Here is a 14,387-nt window from a genome sequence, read left to right as displayed (position 1 = left end):
GAGAAAGTTGAAGACTGGTCTAGGTTTCTTTACTGGTTTTGTTTAAATCACAGTTAATTTTTTTTCCAAAATTCTGTTTGTTTGCATTTAATAGAGTGCAATATGAAGTGATACTGTTGCTATAAGGTACCACTGTTACTGTGATGATGAACCTTGGCTGTAGGGTAAAATGCCAAACCCAGTGACTCACTTGAGATACAAAAACAGTAAAAGCCAGAGGTTTTATTTTTTTTTCCTTCCCTGAAAAGGAAATAATTGTTCTTATAAAACACTCATTTTTTGAACTGAGTTTAGAAGTTTACAGAGTCCTGCTGGTGACAAGCCAGCTTTGAGAAAAGTCCTGGCACTGTGGGTGCCTGTGCAGGGCTGGAGTTGATTAGGTGTCTGGGAGAACGCCCAGACAGGGCCACACTGGTATTGCAGGGTTGGGTTTTCTTTTCTTGCTCGTTTCCCAGCTATTCTGACAACTCATAAAAAGCACCATTTCACTGGTGGGGGGGCAGGGCAGCACTGCTGGTGGAAATTGGTCAGCAAGATGCTTTCTGCCCCAGATGTCCCAGCAGCCAGCAGGGTGGGTCTGGAACTGTGCTTAAGGAGAGCTTTCCTAACAAACTGCTGCACAGGGGTTAAAAAACTCCCAGAATTTGCTGATCAAGGCACCTGATGAGCTGTGAATGAGTGTGGCAGCTCCCCAGGCAGTTGATGTTTTTGAAGACACACTTGTGGCTTCCTGACATCAGATGTTACAGGCCAGTGCCCCTCAGTTTGTGTGGGGAGAGACCAGCAAGAGAGATGTGTGTGAGCAGCTGGAAGGGCTCACTCAGAAACTGTCTTTTCATAGCATTTTAAAATGGTTTGGGTGCTATGGGACCATAAAGATCATCCAGTGCCACCCCCTGTCATGGGCAGGGACACCTTTCAGTATCCCAGGTTGCTCCAAACCCCATCCAACCTGGCTTTGGACACTGCCAGGGACTGGGCAGCTGCAGCTTCTCTGGGCAAAATGTGCCAGGGCCTCACCACCCTCACAGACAAGAATTTGTTCCTCATACCCAGTCTAAATCTACACTCTGTCAGTGTTTGGTGTCTCTAATTGGACTTTCGAAGAGTGGTTTGAGTTATGTTTCCAAGGGCCTAATGATAAATTAAATTTTGCTTCTAGTAAATAACCTATCCAAGCAACTCCAGCCAGTGCCATTTTACACAGTACTCTGCAGCATTAAGTGAAGCCCTTGCCTGAAAATGATTAATCCTGTAGGGTTTTCAAAATGCTAGCAAATCCTCAGGTTGCTGGATTTAGAGGGGGAAAAAACCAACCCAGAAAGAACCAACCGAACAAACACAAACACATTGGTCACTGCAGTATGACCTAGTTATTTTTTCAGTTCTGATGAACTCATGGTTGCTGGATAAACTTAATGTTCATCATACTGAAATCATTTGCAGGCCCCCAAGGAATTAAGAAGAGGCATTAGGTAACGAGCTAAATTAGATGAAAACCAATCCAGATTCACTGTGGGATCACTCATGTGCATACAATGCAGAGTGTTCAAACACACGGTCTGGTGCTGTTAAGAGATTTGTTTTCCTTGTGTTTATCTCCCTATGCCAAGTGTAGGCTATTAAAGCTTGGATTTCCTGAGCCAATAGCAAGAATCATTTTTATTCTCAGTGACTTTGGATTAAAAGGATTGGCACATGTGTTCTGTTGTACGGAGTGGACACACACTGGGCTCCAGGCACACCTCCTGCAAACTCTTTTTGTGGAGACTTCATTACTATTCTGTTAATACAGTCAAGGCACACAACTCTCAGGCTCTTAAGCACATTGCTGACCTCAAAGGTGTGAATTTCCCCTTCAGTGTTCACTGTGTGGTGGTGCACATGACCTGTACCTGGTTGTGCCTTCAGAACTATATTTGTTTCATTTTTTTTTATTAAACTGGTCCATGGCGGGTGCAGTCTGTGGAATCTGCTTTGGGTGAGAGGGTCTGTCACAAAGACAAAATCACTGGTTAGCAGATTTTTGGTGTTAAACAGCAGAATTTAATGCAGTTACCTTTTCAAACTCAGGTATTATCTATAAAATGGCAACAATGATCCATTCTGAGACCCCTCCTCCTTGCATCCGGCACTTAACATGTGTAACCAGGACAGAAACAAGCACTTGCATGCTGCTCCTGCCTGTGCAGCACCTGGGACTGTATTCAGTGTGGTCAAGGACTACTTTTAAGCCCATCATTGTTGTTGGTTTTATCTCCCCATAGGTCCTCAGCATGGTGATCAATGCAGCTTACAAGCCAGGGAGTGTTTTACGAGAACTGCAGCTTGTGGAAGACCCCCAGTGGAATTTCCAGGAGGAAACACTTAAAGCAAAGTAAGTCTTCAATGTATGTTCCTTTATTTGGGAGGTTTCAGAAAGGAAACTGACTAGGAAAAAGAAAAGATAAGAAAAGGGCTTTTTTCTGTTGTGAGAGTTTTACTTTTCTAATGATCGTTTTGCTTCATTGAATTATTTGACTCATTCTTAGCAACTTCAGAAATGAAATATTCACCTGAACAGTTCATTTCTATTGTCTTTCTCCAAGCAGCTATCCATTTTTTGATGAAGTCAAGTCCTGAGTTTTATGATAAGCTGTTCTTACAAGCTTGGCTATTACTGAATAAACTCAATTCTTGGCTTTCAAAATGGAGAAGTATGGCTGCTTTTAAATTAGAGCCTTTCAGGCTAATGCAGAAAAAACTGGTGAGAATGAATGGCACCAAAAAGAGTTCAAACAAATTAGCAGGGACACATTTTTTAGCAGGAGTGTGATTAGGGCAAAGTAGTAACAGTAGTAACAGAGAGTCAGGTCAAAATTTGATGCCTTTCTAGAATATATTCTTCAATTCTCTTCTAAACAGCACCAAAGAATACATAATTCCTCCTTCTAGCATTAAAATCTACCTGTTTATGTCTGCTTTATAATGGGCACTATACTTAGGATGTGTTTCAACAATTGTTGTCTGTCTGAAAGAGGGGAGTCTTACCTAAGCTCTATCCAGAGTCCTTCTGAAGAATAATTCTTCCCACTTGAAGATGGATTTCAGTAAACATTTCTTTGAAGAAAGCTTTCTTTGTTGACTAATGGTCACCTTGACTTTTTAAGTACTGTAGTTAAATGCAGTGAATCTCACCCTTTGTACTGAACTCTGTAACTCCTTTTCAAAGAAAAGCAATTTTCTCTTGGCTGTTTGATATAAATAGCTGCCAAACACAGCACTATTGATGGCTACTGTATTTGATCTTTGCCCATGCAGATATTGCAGAGAGTTCATGTGTTCTCTGGTTGAGGGAGGGAGTTGAGGAACTTTTACTCTGTGTACACTTAAACTGATTTCCTAAAGGGGGATTGCAAACTGAAATGAAAATCTACTAGAAACATCCTGGTTTTAATTTGCTGCCTTCACTCATGAAGAGTGTCAGGCTTTTGTGTTTGTTGTAGATGGAAGCCTAAAAGTCAAATTTGTGCATGCAGATTTTCACTTAAAACAGGTCTTTGTCCATGACCTGGTTTTCATTGATTCCAGGATCTCACATCTTGTGCTACAAATATCTAGATAATGCACTCCTACAGGTACTTAGCAGTTGTGAAATCAAGTTGTTCCTATGCCCTATATTACTTAACATCCTCTCCTGCAAAGAACTGAGCTTACAGGCAGTTTTCCTGTTAGCTGTATCGTGAGTAGGATTTTGTTGGGGTTTTCCATTTGAATGTGGAGATCTGCCTTGTGCAAAAGCAGAAATACCTGTTTCTTAAAGCTGCTGCTGTCCATATTTCTAATGGGAGACATCCTGGGAAATGCCTAACTGACCATCCATGATAGTATTTTATTTTGGCCTCCCAGTCACAGTCCATGTTTGTGTTCCTGTGTGCTGGCTGCCCCAGCAGGCATCCACCTCAGCTCTCCAGGGAGTCAGGCAGCGTCTTACAACTTTATTAAGCCACAGAATGGATCATCACAGGCTCAGAGCCCTGACAGCAAGTTTTGAAGTGCCTTCTGAGAGCAGCAATCCTCCAGTGTGGCATTTCCTTCTGGCTCCTGAGGAGACAGAGCTCATGGGGCTGGACAGCGCCTGGTTGCTGCAGCTCTCTGGCTTCTGTGACTGATCTCTTCACAGGGCAGAGCTTGGTGGTGGTGCCAGCTTGTCTGTGGGTACTTTGAGTACTTTTATGAGTGGATGGCAGAGGATTGACATGCCCCAAGACTGTCTGGCTACCCTAGGATTACTTCTTTTTTTCCTTTTTAGTTTGCTTGAGTTGCTCCATCCAGAAGTTTTAATTGCATTTGGTTGTTCAGGAGCAAAAAAGAAAACAGTCATGAAACAGGTACTGTGGAACATACAAACAGCACATGACACTTTCCACCTGGTGTGACAGTGCTCCAGAATCTTAAACAGAGACCTCTCATGAGCAACAGAGACCTGCAATGAGCAGCTTCCAGCTCCATGGACTCCATGGATGGTGCCTATTGCTAAGGATGGCTGCTCCAGAGCCAGCTGTGATGGGACACATCTTGTCACCTTCTTTCTGATGTGGACTGGCACCTCCTTGGATCTTGGCAGTGCTGTGTGTTTGCAGTGCCTGCACTATGGTACAGCAAAGGGATTGGTGAAGAGAAAGTTGCTTTTCAAAACCACTGTTCCAAATGCAAGGTTTTGCACTGCCAGGAATGCATTATCTCAGTCCTGGGGCAGTCTGTGTTTAGTTCACTCTGCTGCCATGAATGACCACTGTGGAATCAATTAGACTCACCTTGCAAAGAAGATAAAACAATTTAGATTGTCCAGAGAGATGTGTTTGCAGTGTGTGATGGCAGCTGCTTCCTATCAGCGCTGCTGGCTCCATGCGAGAAGAGTCAAACCTGATTTATTGGTGATGATGGGTTAGAAATGTCAGGCTTGATCTTCCTGGGTTCCCATGAGGGCCAGTTGAAGCTGTCGGCATTCAACCTATACAGTTTTGATGCTCTTAAGTGCAGTGCCTACATCTTGATTTGCCTTCCCAGTTTTACATAAAATGCTGAAGGGACTTTATGCTTTTCAAGGGTTTTCATTTCTAAGGCTGATAATGGGGCTGTTTGGATTTACCCATTTTTGCAGGACTTGGGATATAAACAAAAACAGTGTGTGCACAAAGTTGTCTCCTGGGTCTTCTATGAAGCCCAGTTGATCAAAATAATAAAGATGAGTATTCCTGGACTCCTTCATTAAATGAAATCCTGAGAGCTCTCAAATCCAGTAGCTGAACTCTAGGAATATTTACCCCTATGCCAGACATCATTGCTTATTTATGAGGCAGCATTTCAAAGAAAGCCTTTTTACTGCAGCTGCTTTAGAAGACTGCCTTTAACTTGTGATAGGTGAGGTGTTTGAAATCTTCTTTGCCTCAGCCTTTGCTAGTGAGGGTTTGCTCTCAGGCTTCGCAGAGCCCCGATCCTGTTTGAGGGAGTGAAGTAGGTGGAAAACAGTCTAAAAACACTGGGAGCAAAGAGGATATGTACAAGTGCATGGAAGCAGTTGGGATGCAGCCAGCTCTGCCTGGAGAACTGGCCAGTGTCATTGCAAGGCCACTCGCTGGCGTGTTCGGAAGTTGATGAGGATGAGGGAAGAATCCTAATTTTTGGAAAATGGCAATTATCACACCCCTCCTTAGGAAGGGCAAGAAGGAGGATCCAAGTAACTATATGCTGTCAGCTCAGTTTTCCTGGAAAGGTTATTAGCCAGATCCTCCTGGAAGCCATTTCTGAGAATGTGCAGGGCCAGTAGGGGACTGGCAAGAAGCAAAGGGTGAGCTGTGCCTGATGGGATGAAGTAACTGGTTAGGGGTTGAGGAGAAAACAGTGGAAATTAATTTGTGTTCATTTTGAGCAAGGCTTTACAAGCCAGCATCGGTGGAATGATTTAAACCTTTTATTTCTGGAATCAGGAGACTTAATGAGACAAGGCTTTACAAACCAGAGCAGTCCAGTGCCCTTTCTGAATCCTGTGTTCAAGAGTGCAAAATGCCACTGGAAGATTAAATAGCTTTGAAGGAAGTTAACTCCTTATGTTTGGCACTTTAAGGTAGACAGACAAAATAGAAATTTCTTACAAAGAATAGAAAAGAGTTTTCAGTCCCCCAAAAGGAAATTGAGACTTTTTAGTTGTTCAAATTAGTCTCAAGAATTGTCAGAATGCCTTAGAATGGGACTTTTGAAAATGAAGTTCTCTGGGTCTTTTGAAAATGAAGTTCTCAATGTTCTTGCTTTTTGAAGTTTTTCAGTAAAAGACTTTCTGTGTCATCACACAGCAGTCCCTGACTGGAGCTTCTGGAAGGCACTATGTTCTCATGAACCTCTAATCTATTTTAAGGAGTTTCAACAGAAGAATTCTCCTGCAAAGTGCTGTTCATTTAGTATTTTTGCTCTTGGATCAGCAAGTGTATTTTTCATGGAAATAGTTCCAGCCTTAAGGTTTTCTCTGACTTTGGCATCTGAGGGCAGAGAAGGGGGAAGAGGAAAGATTCTTTTGGTTTTAGCTGGAAAATATATTTTTTTTTTCTTAAAGAACAGAGGTTTCTAAGAAAACCAAAAATATTATCCTTGACACAGCAATTTTCCAAGTCTCTAGTGGTGCCATTCTGTGCATGCTGATACTTGCTTGCAAGTGATTGAGAAGATAGAAGCCCTGGTATAAAATCATAAATAGGAGCATCAGTAGTTGGTAACTTTTTGAGAGATGCTAATGGAAAATTTTTTCTGACAAAGGAGCTCCTTCCACATGGCTGTCCTAGAAACAGCTCAGGTTACATTTTGTAGTGCCTGTGTTAAAAAATTTTAGTGTGTGAGGAATATGGAAAATATTAGTAGAACCTGGTTTATAGTTGAAAGAGGTGCTGCCAAGACCAAAATGATGTAAAAAATATTGCTGTGGCCAGTACTAACACCTTGGGTTATTGAGACTGATTGCTGCAGTCATGGAGATCTCCATTTTGCCATCCTCTCTGTTAATTAAAATGTGTGTTGCATTCAAAGCAGACGATGAAATCAGTCAGTTGTTCATTTTCCTAGTTTCATCTTTTCCTTTCAGCAGGCATTGTAGTACAATGGGTCCTTCCTGGGCAGCCAAACACAATAGGAAGCACACAGTTAGAAAAAGTCAGCCATCCTTGAATAATACCCATCAGGCAGCTTTCTTAGCTTATAAGAAAGAAGATCAAGAGGCAATTTGATTAGAGTGCTTTTGCAGGGAAACAAAACCAGATGCAGTCTTTTCATCCTAGTGGTGAAAGTCAGAACAAGGACAAATAAATGTGAGTTAAATTCAGATGCATCCAGACATAAAATGAGGTGTAGGTACAGGTGCTCCCTGTGCCAAGATTCTTCCAGTGTGGAGACCCTCGAGGCTGGTGCTTGTCTGGAAGTGCTGGTTTAGTCCAAGCAGAGGTATTTGGGTCCAGGTGAAAGCAGCACAGTGAAATCCTGCAGCCCATCTCTGAGAGCAGACTCGCCGACCAAACGATCCAGGCTGTCATTAAACTTAATGGCTCCTGGAGAAGTAATAAGTGCAGGAGTCTTTTCAAACACACTGAAAAGAAATATAAAACTTTTATAAGTAGATGCATTTAAATGCCTGTGGCATTTAGTGGTTTTTGTATCAGGTATTGCCAAACCCTGCTCAGCCAGCCTGCCTTTGCAGCTGTTTCATAGGGAAGCTGGGATCATAACAGTGCTCTGTACCTGAAAGGAACTTTTCCCTTTTACATCATCTGTCCAGGTCTCTAAGGGTGTGTGAAAAGTCGGCTCATTAAGTCATTCATGCATTCAGGTGAATGAATCCAGGATTGTCTTGGCACCAAAAGGGGTATCAGAGCCTGGCACCTTGCAGGAATGCTCATTTGGGTTTTATGCTGAGGTGATAATTCGGATTGCGAACTGAGGATGGTTGGACTGGGCTGTTCTCACACCCAAGTTTCATTTGGGTTTCTCCTTTATAACATTTCATGTGCCACAGTTTCAAACCCTTTTCCCACTCCCCTTTGTTTCAGAAAGAGCTGTCTGAATGTTTTAACTCGCTGGTCACATCTTTATTTCACCACCTTCTCCTCTTCCTCTCCCATATCTATCAGCAGCTGCTAGGAAACTGCAGATCTTAATACACTGACAAATGCTTTGTTTCATTTGTCCTGGTGACTGTATCTTTGTCTTTCCTTGCCTCTCATCCAGTAATCTTTCTTCCACTGTTGTTCCCTCTTTTTCTTTTGTTTTATGTTACTTTTCCCTCTTCTGAGTACATTTGTAATGCCAGCACGGGGCTCTGGCACGGTTGTTTCTTGTGTTGCATTCCTCAGGATGCGTAAGAGATGTTTTAAAAACCTTATCTCACTGTTTACAACAGCTTGCTGCTGCTGTTTAATAAATTACAGGGATAATTGGTTTGCCAGGGTTCACATCTACAATGTACTACAGCAGGGATGTAACTGTATCTTTCTCAGCCATTTATCACTCAGAAACACTTCATATGAAACACCGAAATAAATGTTTTAGTGGCGTAGCAAATTTAAGACAAACCTTTCATTGAGGGTTTCTGCTCCAAGCATTCCCTGTAGGAATCAGTTTTTAGGGCCTGTTGCTGCAGCCCTGTTAAATAACTCCAGAGACTCCTGATGAGTTCCTCAGGTTTTGTAGTGCCCACGTCTCAAGAGTGGTGAAGTCATTTGGTCCTGGGGGTGGCAGAGATTGGTGTTTCACCCAGATATTTCTTCACAATGAGTGTGTCCTGATAGCCACAGCTGGCACCATGAGTCTTGGGGATTGTTGGGAGCTGGAACAGGATATGGGAGCAGGAAAGATGGCAATGGAGAAAACCAAAAGTGCACTGAGGGCTTAGAGAGTTTAGTCCAAACACAGGTTGGTGACCAGGAAGTTCTGCAAGGTGTATAAGCATCTGATCATGGGTCAGTATATGAAGAGAGACTGCATTCCTCTCCCAAAACCTTTGCATCAGTTCACAATAAGGGCTTGCCCTCCTGTGTAGTATCCTCACCAAGCCTACTGAGATTTTTTTTTCCTTCTCTTGCCATATCTACAGATAAATCCAGTGTGCACATAGATTCCTTCCCAACTCATGTCCACACCTTCAATTTATTTCACCCTTTCCTTCCTCAAGTCCATCTGAAATGGAGCCACTAAAAAAAGTAAACCTGTTCTGCCTGCATTCTCAAGAGAGGCACTCTCCCAGAATTCCCTGGAGAGGATCTCTCCCTGGCAGAGGAGAGTCTGGTGTGCAGCACCAGAGAATTTTGCTGGATGGGTGACGTGGGGTCCTGTCCTCCTCCCTAGGTACAGGGGCAAGACGTACAGGGCGACCGTGAAGATCGTGCGGACGTCGGACCAGGTGGCAGATTTCTGCAGGAGGGTCTGTGCCAAGCTCGAGTGCTGTCCCAACCTCTTCAGCCCTGTGCTGGTGGCTGAGGTCTGCCCCGAGAACTGCTCCATCCACACCAAAACCAAGTACAGTGAGTATTGGAAAAATGCCTCTTGGTGCTGGCTGGGAGCCAGAGAAGGGGGAGATGGTGAGTGGTGAACAACAGGAGCTGTGTGATATGTTAATGCTGATGAGGATTCATCTCATCTAAGAGCAGTTGTTTAGTCATGGGGCCACCACAGGTTCCCTTAGAATGTACCAGAAAACTGTCCCTCTCACTCCATCCTAGTTCATCTGTTTGAACATAATCACTTTTTGGAAGTCTTGAATTTTCTTCATATCTAAAGTTAACACAAGGAGCACTTAAAAGGAGCCAGCAGTGGGAAGCTGAGAGTTTAACTTGCTACATCTGAGACAGCTTCGTTATGTGAGATGAATCCTCCTTGTAAAGAGTTCCTGACATACACCCCAGCACAGGCCAGAACCACAGTGCTGAGGTGCTGGAGGTTTGAACACTGACTCTCTGCTCAGAGTGTTTAATATTTAAATATGATCCTGCCTGTTCAGGAAGGCTGCTGTTAGTATTCAGTACTTTTTGTTGTCAATATTATTGGTGCTCACATGGGTTAGGAAAGTGGAAGTCAGTGTTGTCCTTCTTCCACAAAGATTGCAGAAAGCAGTGTAATTGAGCTAAAGCAGTTCTCTTGAGTTTGGTGCCAGTAGAAGGAGGAACGCACTCAGGGGGATACTGAGATCCCTGGGGATGGTTTCTGTAGAAATCTACACCTGAGCTGGAGTCCTGGCTCCCACTGGTAGCAAATGGAGAGCTGGAGGAGCTCCAGCTGAGGTTGTTCCATCTCAAAGTTGATGGTTTATGTGACTGGATGAATTTTTCCTCAGAACTCCATTGATTTGCTGAAAGGCTCAGTTCAGTTACGAACTTTGCCATGGGTGGCAGGGGCCATTTTAGTTGTCCTGGGATACTCTCGCCCATCAAGGACAGTGTCTTTAATCCCCAGAGTGTGTCAAAAGGCATTTAATACAAACATTTACTGCAAGGTCAGAGGGCTCTCACATCCTTAATTTTAACCTGGACCACAAAATAGTTAAAAGTAATAAAAAACCCATTCCTTTGTACATGACTGAGGCTAGCTGGCCTTCTCCCCTCTCTGCTGAAAACTTTAGCAACTTTACCTCACACAGAACTGCATTTGATCAAATCTGGAACTTGTTGGCCTCTTTTCCCTCCAAATCACTGCTCAGCTCTGCCTAAACACATTGTTAAATTCTGAAGTCTTCATTCATCATCAATAATTCTGGATACATAAGAGCTGTAACACTCTGTGCTAGTCCAACATGACCTATTTGTGCTGTACATTTTTTTTCCAAATCAATGTATTTTAAAGTTTAAATTGCACTTAGAGTACAGTCCTGAGCCTGTAGCAAGGAGCAAGCCAAAGTTCTCTTCTTTGGATGGTTAAAGTTTTTAATGGGCATTGTGCTTCATTTCTCCAGCTTATTATTATGGGAAGAGGAAAAAAATCATTAAGCCACCGATTGGGGAAAATAACAACATGAAAAGTGGCCATGTCAAGCCAGCCAGACGCAGAAAGAGGCGGAAATCCATCTTTGTGCAGAAGAAAAGGAGATCATCAGCTGTGGATTCGAATGCTGCAGGCTCTGCCGAGGTTTGTGTCACACTGGAGAAATCAGCAAAAACCCCTTTGTGCCTTCTTCAAGTGCCCCATTCTCAGCACACCTGAAAACTTCCAGTTTCTATTTTGGATTCTTCCTTGCTGCTCTGTTCTTCTAAGATCACACTGGTTTTATTGGGACAGTTTGGGGATTTTTACCTTGTCCATTTCAGAAGTAGCAAGCAGATTTTTTGCTCCCACCTTTCCAATGCTCAGTGGCTGACATGCTCTAATATCTCTTTATTTTATTTCCTTCCTGAAAAGCAGGCAGATGAGCCTGTTAGATGCTTTGTACAGCATTTAGCAGAGTGAAGGAGCTCTGTGATCCATGTCTAAGATCTCCAAGTATTGCAATAAATAATAATAGTTCATAGCCATTGTGGTTTCAGGGAATTTTATTTTTTTCATTAACTATTCCTAATATTTTTGGCTCATAACATCAAGCCTTAGCATACAGGCAAATGGTTTGTGTCCCAAATACATGGAATTTGTGGGTTCAGTCTTTCCAGTCTGCTGTGTGATACAACAGGTTCTGAGCCTCAGCAAAGATTCATGTCCAAATTAAACCTGGAATAGACTTAGTTCTGTGTGGGCTGTTTTCTGGGGGCTTTTCCCAAGGTGGCAATAACAGAGCTCATGTGTGGTTTCACTTCCTCAGCTGAGTGCCAGTGATTGCTGCTTTGTGCAATGTGAAATAAAATTGGTTTACTTAAATTCCCTCCACTTCAGCTAGAGTAGGTTATTTTATTCAGTTGATTGCGTGCATCTTCATGGCTTGGTCCTCATTTAGGTGTAGTTCTGCTTCATTTCCTTAGATTATACCTGCTTCAAAGGAACTTAAACTTACGTTGAGCCTAAATCAACCATTAGCCAAGTTTTTCAACCTTTCAGCCAATACAACTATCTTTGTCTAAATTGCTCTTTCACTCAAGACCTGAGCATATGGCTTTAGGTGCCTGCTCACACTTGGATCACAGATAAGCTGTCCAAGCCATTTGGGCAAGTTATATATATATAAAGTTCAAAATGTACAGTTTCCATCATATGGTGAGTGCTTGTAAAGCCCTGTGTGACAGAAATAACAAGAATCTGCTATAATACTTCAGATGGAACTTAGGGTTTCACCTCCAGCAGTTCAGTGTTGGGCTGAATGCAGAGAAATCTAGGTGAAATCCTCTGTCCTGAGTTTCTCAGAAATGTCACTCTCAGATAGAGTGCTATCTTGAACATCTAGACATTTTCAAAAGGCACCAAAATTGCCCTTTTTCAGGAGCAATAACACCCAAACCAATTCGAAGCAATGTGAAAGTTTAAAGTCAAGCCTGTTTCTGTATTTATTTCATCTGAAGTTCATTTTATCCTCTTTAAACCTGAATTTAATTTTCTTCTCTTAGTATTTTCCATTTCTCCTCCTGCGCATCCGCAGCGCCACAAGTTTTGAGATACCAGCCCAAGAGAGAGGAACATTTCATGCCAGATGAGTTATTGCTGTTGACCTTTAGCTGGAAGGAGAAAAAGAATTTCTTGCCATGTACTTTTTTTTTTTTTCCTCTGCGTTTTGTAACAAACCTAAATCGAGGGCTAATTCACTTAGCGAATTCACTTAGTGCAGTAACAAAAACAAGGTAATTCAGTTAAAACTAATGTTACCCTGGACCAGCACGGCCATGGGAGTGCAGTTTGACCATATTCCTTTGGATTTGGTGCTGTGCCCATCTCCTGGATGCTGTTTGTGCCTGCAGGAGAGCGAGGAGGACGAGGCGGACGCGATGGAGGACGAGACGGGGAGCGAGGAGACGAGCTCGGAGCTGCGCGACGACCAGACGGACACGTCCTCGGCTGAGGTGCCCTCTGCCCGGCCCCGCAGAGCCGTCACCCTGCGGAGCAGCACCGAGCTGGACAGGCCCCCTGCCACGGAGAGAGCCCGCCGCAGCCGCAGACCCCAGCCCCACGCCTGCAGCGAGGCGGACAAGGGCTCGCCACCCAAGGAAGTGAGTGTGTATTCCACAGCGCCGTTCCTCCTAAATTAACCTCCAGTGCCAAACTTTGCTGGTCTGAGGAGGGCATCCCTGCCCTGGTTCTCCACAGGAGGTGGTTTGCTGTATGATGTCAGCCTTGAGTCAAGAGTGACACAAAACCAGACCCAATTGCGAGAGGAGAAAAGAAGGCCTTGTTACAAAGGATTCTTTGGTTTTTATAGATCGATAGGATACATTCCACTTGATTGGCTAATTAATAAAAAACATCTTTCTCACACACCGTCCTTGAGAAGAGCAGGAAAACAAAGTGAAAAAACACCACCTGCAGATTGTTTATTGTGAAAGCCCAGGGCACTGGGAGTATTTCTCTGTCTGCTCTGGGGTTCCCTGACCCCCAGGGGAGCACTGACTTTGACCCTCATTCATGCAGAAAGTTTCCTAGACTTCAAGAGAGACTGGAATCCACAAAAGTGTGAAATAGATTGTAGAGATCAGTGTAGGTGTGTCACTTGGTGAGAAATTTAAGTTTTGGGATTTTTAGTATGTTGTGGATGGAAGCAAGATGGGAGGGCACAAGATGTTGTCCTGAGTTTCTTCTTCGTGGTTCTTCTTCCTTCTTCTTCATGGGTTTGGGTGGCGTTTTGTAATTGGGCAGAAAAATCCACATTGCAAGCTCTTTGGGATCAGTTATTGGGTTAAAAGGGAAAATAATCTAGGTGTCAGTTCTTAATTGGATAGTTTAGTCTTAAAAGACCTTGTAACGAGATTGTTGGCCATTTTGTGCCTTCTGATGAAAAGCTGCTGAACTCACAGCAGTGAGACTGTTTTACTGATAAGAAATAATAAACACCTGAGTCTGAACATGACCTGCCATCTCAAGTGCCTTCAATCCAGACCCAGAGAAACCAACAGCTGGGACCCCCACAGTTTATACTAACAAGTTATCACATTCCTACAACTCCCTAAAAATTCTCACAAGCCACTGTGAAAAACAATTGCCATTTCTCTTTCCCTGGCCAGCTGGCATCCACATGATGAAAACCTTTCTTTGTTATTTTTTTCCTCACAGGAAATTAAGCAAGAAGAGGAAGAGAAGCTTGTCCTGGACAGTAACCCACTGGAGTGGACTGTGACTGATGTCGTGAGGTTTATTAAACTCACCGACTGTGCACCCCTTGCCAAAATATTTCAGGAGCAGGTAGAAATCCTTTTGTCACTTGTGCTTCTGTGTCTGTGGTGCCTCTTCATGTTACAGGACATCACACC

The 14,387-nt window shown here is 43.3% G+C and overlaps 1 protein-coding gene across 4 annotated transcripts in view; it reads left to right on the top strand.

The window, feature by feature from the left end:
- SFMBT2 (Scm like with four mbt domains 2) overlaps nt 1-14,387 on the top strand; it is a 108,082-nt gene that overhangs the window by 85,625 nt on the left and 8,070 nt on the right. For all 4 annotated transcript variants that reach the window (XM_064421713.1, XM_064421712.1, XM_064421714.1 and 1 more), the window contains 5 exons: nt 2,268-2,377; nt 9,364-9,539; nt 10,964-11,136; nt 12,885-13,133; nt 14,191-14,319. In XM_064421713.1, coding sequence (XP_064277783.1) covers nt 2,268-2,377; nt 9,364-9,539; nt 10,964-11,136; nt 12,885-13,133; nt 14,191-14,319 — 837 coding nt within the window. The remainder of the gene's footprint in view (nt 1-2,267; nt 2,378-9,363; nt 9,540-10,963; nt 11,137-12,884; nt 13,134-14,190; nt 14,320-14,387) is intronic.

The sequence above is a fragment of the Passer domesticus genome, chromosome 5 (genome assembly GCF_036417665.1).
Source record: "Passer domesticus isolate bPasDom1 chromosome 5, bPasDom1.hap1, whole genome shotgun sequence".
NCBI classification, from domain to species: Eukaryota; Metazoa; Chordata; class Aves; order Passeriformes; family Passeridae; genus Passer; species Passer domesticus.
This window is presented reverse-complemented; position numbering and strand designations above follow the sequence as displayed.